The sequence below is a fragment of the Aythya marila genome, assembly GCF_965140915.1.
Source record: "Aythya marila genome assembly, chromosome: 3".
In the NCBI taxonomy this organism is placed as follows: domain Eukaryota; kingdom Metazoa; phylum Chordata; class Aves; order Anseriformes; family Anatidae; genus Aythya; species Aythya marila.
The window spans coordinates 109,682,365-109,687,777 of NC_139044.1; the positions used below are offsets into that span (position 1 = coordinate 109,682,365).

Genomic DNA, 5,413 nt, shown 5'->3' on the forward strand with positions numbered 1-5,413 from the left:
ATCGATACAGAGAAGCCAGGTCCTTGATCAGACCAGATGTGGAAAAAAGTTTGGGGACTTGAGTGTCCACAAGCCTGTCTGTTTTTAAACAAAAATGTCAGCTTGTCTACAAACCTTGTCTTGACCACTTCCTTAGAAGCTACTACAACGCTATCACATGAAATACAAACTACCTCTGCACTGAAAATGGAAAGTTGCTCTCACATATTGCCTTTATATGCCTTAATATTCCTGTGTACTGATTTCCTTCCTTTTGTTCTTTCTTTTTCTTCCTTCATCCATCTTTCTTTCTTTCTTCCTTCCTTCTTCTTTATTTTCCTTCCTTCCTTCCTTCCTTCCTTCCTTCCTTCCTTCCTTCCTTCCTTCCTTCCTTCCTTCCTTCCTTCCTTCCTTCCTTCCCTCCTTCCCTCCTTCCCTCCTTCCCTCCTTCCTTCCTCCCTCCCTCCCTCCTTCCTTTTGTTCTTCTGAAAGACATATTTATTTGCATTATTGCTTCACTGACATCACAAACAGCCCTGTGGAATGATATATGAATGTCCAGTTAATTTCCATCTTCTCTTCTACAGTATTTATTTCTTCTGCTTTTTATTTTTTTATAACAAAACTCAAAATTAATATTTATTGAAATAAAAAATAGAAAAAAATGTAGTAACCTGCTCCTGCAAAAGTGCTCTGAGACATGTAAAAAGGAAAAGCATTTGCATTTTTGACAAAAGTGGCAAAAAGAAGGTTTATACTGCTTTAGCAAGAGGATGATGAAAAAACTCCTCCAGATTTCTCTTTTTCAGTTGCAGAGGTGGATACAGTGGAAAAAAAAAAAAATTACCAACTTTTTATTTCACATAAAAAAAGTAAAAAGGTTAATGTTTAGGAATAGATACAAAGCCCACTGTAGCAGCAGGTTAATTCAGAGACACACACAGTGAATACTAGGAGTGAAACCAGCTACCCTGATCTTGAACAAAGCACCCTTCTGGAGAAAAACACGGGTTTGCTTAGACTGAAGACAGGTGCCAGCCAATGCACTGACCAGTATCCTTCTCAAAAACAGGCAGTGTAAGCTCAGATTCACCAGGGAGGTCTGTGCTTTCCCAGTAGTGGGAGCAGTCAGTGCCTAGCATCTTTGCAAAACTGCATCTCCCCAGTTCAATACCCCACATCAGAGGCACCTGAGACACCTGTGTTCTTTACCCTACCTGCAGGCTAATCCTGCCCACCCACACATGCACACATAAAATGGAAATAACAATTTGAACCGATCTACATAAATGCAGCTCTTTGAAATGCACTGATGTATGTTATTACCTGAATCTGGAGAGCACTTATGCATAGCGCACGCATCCAGGGAGGAAGGGGAGAACAGATTTAAAATTTGGGTACGATAGCTGGTTGCATAGAGGGGATTGTTACAGACAGAGAGGGGAAGAAATTGAGGTGAAGAATTGTCTCTGGAGGAAAAAGAGAAAGGGCAAGGAAAAAGAGTGAAGGAAAAACAGAACTCCATGAAGTAGATGGTTCACAGTTACTTCAGGCAGCAGTTTAAGTTTCTCAGTTTCGAAAATAACACTTACTTATCACCAAGAGATGGGTTGGTAATTCGTGCTGAAAAGTGCTCTGAGATTCTTAGAATAAAGGTACTTTTGGAGATGTAAAGTATCATCCTTGAAACATTTATAATTATGCCACACTGGGATTGTGAACTTCGAACCTAAACAGTAGCAACAACCCATCCAATAATACTTGGCCAACCCTACGCTATACCCATGATACCATCAACAGACAAATCTTTGTTGGAAGAATGGGTAAGGAAAAAAAATATTAAGTGTGAAAAAGAAAAGAATGTTAAGTATTTTACTAGGTCTCTCATCTGGGAAAGCTAGTTTGCTGAGTGTCCAGCTGCAGGTGGCACGATCAACTTCAAAATTTGTGTTTACTCATTTTGTTTCCCTTTGGAAAACTGCAGACAAGCTGCTAGTGATGAGACCACCCATAGGTAAGTCAGTAAAAGAAAATGTTAGACCTCATGTCCTCCTAGTTCATGACAGTTGTGCTCAGTTAGTCCTGCCCCCTTACTTCCAGGATCAGGAGTTTACCTTAGGACTTTTTTTCTGTCCATTTACTGTGTTATAGCACGTGTCTTCAAATCCTGCGTTATTTACCATCTCCCAGACTTCCACATTAATGTCAGCCCATAATTCAGTTAGATCCTTGGGCTGGCAGCAGTCAGTGCCTTGGAGAAGGGAAGAGTGTGGAGATGCACCCAAAAATCTCTATTTCGCTCCATCTCTGCGCCTCTCTGAGATCCTCTGCTTAGGTTGACAGCATGTCTCAGTCTCTTTCCAGATTGTTGATGACTTGCAAAGTGGAGTGTGGTTGTTGGCATTCCCCTTACGTCGTGAATTCTGCCTGCAAGTGCTAGGAAAAAATAGGAAGTTTTATGATACATTCAAGCCATAGAGACAAAGAAGTTTAGAAACTGAAGTCTGGTCTTTTTGCTTCTCATACTAAGATAAGAATTCTATCAAGAAGCAGATCCTAATGCAGAGCCAGGCTGTTTTATCCCAATTTATTTATGCATGCCTGAAGAGGTAAAGAGCACTTCCTTCATCTCACTCTATCCTATATATATATATCCTATATATACGTTGTATCCCTCATGCATTTATGGAACCAAGCCCAGGCCAGCTCTACGAATGAATCCTAGAATCAATCCTAGAGAAAGTCAGACCTGTTCTGCCAGTAGGAAACCCGCTGCTGGTAGTAGGGCAGACGGCTGGGTATGTGTGTGTGTCTGTGCGTGTCTGTGCGCTGACTCCCTTCCCTAAGGACATCCTTCAAGGAAGTGTACGGAAGGGAGTGAACACCAGCACCCCTTGTCAGCACAGCTGCTTGCCACTGAGCTTTGCTGCCAGCGAGCTGGGATTAGATCCGCTGAGCTCCACGTTCTCGTGATTGTCTCAGCACTGCTGGTTTAGGTTCCTGTCTTAGTCTGTGTCTGTCTCCCTTGACCAAAACACCTCTGTGGAGATCTGTAGCTTGGTCATTTCTATTTCTCAGGGCTGGCGCTCAGCTCAAACCTGGAATTGTGCTCTTCAGCCTATTTTGGAAGGGGAGAAGGAACAAATCCAACTTTTCAAGTGCGAGACTTTGCAGGCTTTCTATCAATCACATAAGAGACTTCTTTTTTCTTCCTGTAGCGTAAAAGCAGCCCTCACAGCACCCACACAACAGCAACAAAGACATCTACTTACCCTTCCACATCATGAAACCTAACAACAAAATTATGTTCGCTCCTCTTACAAAATTTGGCAGGACCTACAGCGTTTCTTTCTCTTCCTTTTCTCATTTAATGCACATTGGGTAATAATCTCCAGGGCTGTATCGACACCTTCTTTTGTCTTGGCAGAACACTCCAGGTAAGCATATGCCCCAATCCTGGCTGCTAAAGCTTTTCCTTCTGTCGTGTTAATGGGCTCATTGCCTGAAGTAGCTAGTTTCTTCTGGATACCTTCATCATCCCTCAGTTCTATCATGGTAGCCACCAGAATAATGGGAACCATGGGGCAGAACAGTTTGATTTCTGGAACCCAAAAGTCAAGGATGTTTTGCTGCGAGTCAGGCCTAACCACCGAGAAGCATATTAAAATCACGTTGGTGTCCTCATAGAACACCGAGCGGAGATTTTGGTAACTGACTTCTTCCTTCCCTGACACATCAAACAAAAATAGTTTCATTTCGTGCCCATCTACCTCCGTGTCAGTGGCATAAGTGTCGAAGAGAGTTGGCTCGTAGCAGCTGGGAAGCTGTTCGTGACGCAGAGCGAAGAGGAGGCACGTCTTACCGCTGCGGTCATCTCCGACTACAGTAAGCTTTCTCCTAACAGCAGCCATTCCTTGAAAACCAAGATGAAGAAAAAAATGGATTATTCCTGTGCATTCTGTGCATTTGTTTTTCTTCTTTTTTTCTTTTTAAAGCTTTTGTGAAAAGTAGAAGAAGAGAAGAAATTCTGTTAGCTTGGGATTCTTTCCCTTATATCCTTTTTTCTCCCCATATTTCTGCCTTACCATTGTTCCCTGTTTTTTTTTTTTTTCCTTTTTTTTTTTTCTCTTTTAATTTCTCTGATATTAGAATCTTCTGAAATTGCGATTACCTTGCTTTCGACTTTATTGTATATCAAAAAATGAAGGTATAAACTAAATCTGGGTGTAACCAAGATTCCTTCAGTGTCCTGTGTTTCTGTTTTACCATCTTCAATGTTATTTATCGCCAGTGTTCAGTCCATAGTAGATTTCATTTCCTACACTGAATGCCTTAATTCTGTGAGTGAGATGGAGCATAAACCACTGTACTGGACAACCATACAGATTGCCTACATTTTTCCCATCACTGTCTGCTCGTGGAATTCTACCAGCGGTGATAGCTATGCTGGATAAATCCATGCTGCTTTTGCTTATAGATCTGTTCTTATGTGGGAGGTAAGAAAGTGTTCTCTCTCTTCATATATTCACGGTCATTTTATATGAGATAGAAGTGTTGCACTTACAGGATAGTAATTCCCAGCATCAGTCTTCTCTTTCTTGATGGTCAGTATGAGATTGGCTTCTTCTAATATCGCGGCTGCCTCAGCTTCCTTAGGTCACCGTTTCCATCTAGAGAGATTACCACCACTCTTCAACGACTGTCACGATGAACACTGTATTTAAAGGGATAGGTTGATGTTTCTTAATATAGCCAGCCAATCTACGAGGAGAACCTCATGACATCATTGCTTTTTAAAGAGTCAACTTGCAACAAAGTGGAAGTTACACAATTCATTGACAGATCACAGCATGTTTGCTTCAGAAATTTCCTCATTCTTATTGCAAAAGGCTCATCCTGAGTGAGCATTTCAGTACTGAGTGTGCCAAACTGCTTTTGGAGGGGGTGGAGGGTGACAGAGGAAACGAGCAGTAGAGTTGTCAGACGTGCCTCAAGGCACCTCACAGAAATGAATTCCAGAGTCAAAGAATGGATGAAGCAGGAAGGGATCTCTGGAGATCATCTGGTCCATTCCCTTGCAGGGTCAGCTAGAGCAGGCTGCTCAGGGCAGTCAGGTTTTGAATATCTCCAAGGAAGGAGACTCCATTAGCTCTCTGAGCAGCCACTTCCAGTGTTTCATCATCCTCAAAGTAGTGAAATAAAATCCATGACAGTCTAAAGGGAAAGAACTGTCCAGTGTAATTGATACTATCTTGGACTCCAGAGGTGGAAACTGACCTCCCTGATATCTTGTTGGCATGGGGAAAGTCATTTCTCCTCTCTGTCTCAGTTTCCATGGTAGACAAAGCCTGCAAGGTGCTTGCATCCACTAAAAACTGAGAGCAAAGGTAACCAGAGGTGGATTACTTTGGTCTCTCTGCAGAGAGAACTGTTT

General features: G+C 42.1%; 1 protein-coding gene across 1 annotated transcript; it reads right to left on the reverse strand.

Moving 5' to 3' along the window:
• Positions 1–553: 553 nt before the first annotated feature.
• Positions 554–4,664, reverse strand: LOC309875987 (ras-like GTP-binding protein rhoA). Its single transcript, XM_082755824.1, has 3 exons — positions 4,544–4,664; positions 3,252–3,892; positions 554–2,415 (listed from the first exon to the last, which is right to left on the reverse strand). The coding sequence occupies exon 2, from the start codon at positions 3,888–3,890 to the stop codon at positions 3,297–3,299; it is 594 nt and encodes a 197-aa protein (XP_082611950.1). The 5' UTR covers positions 3,891–3,892; positions 4,544–4,664; the 3' UTR covers positions 554–2,415; positions 3,252–3,296.
• Between the last annotated feature and the right edge of the window lie 749 nt (positions 4,665–5,413).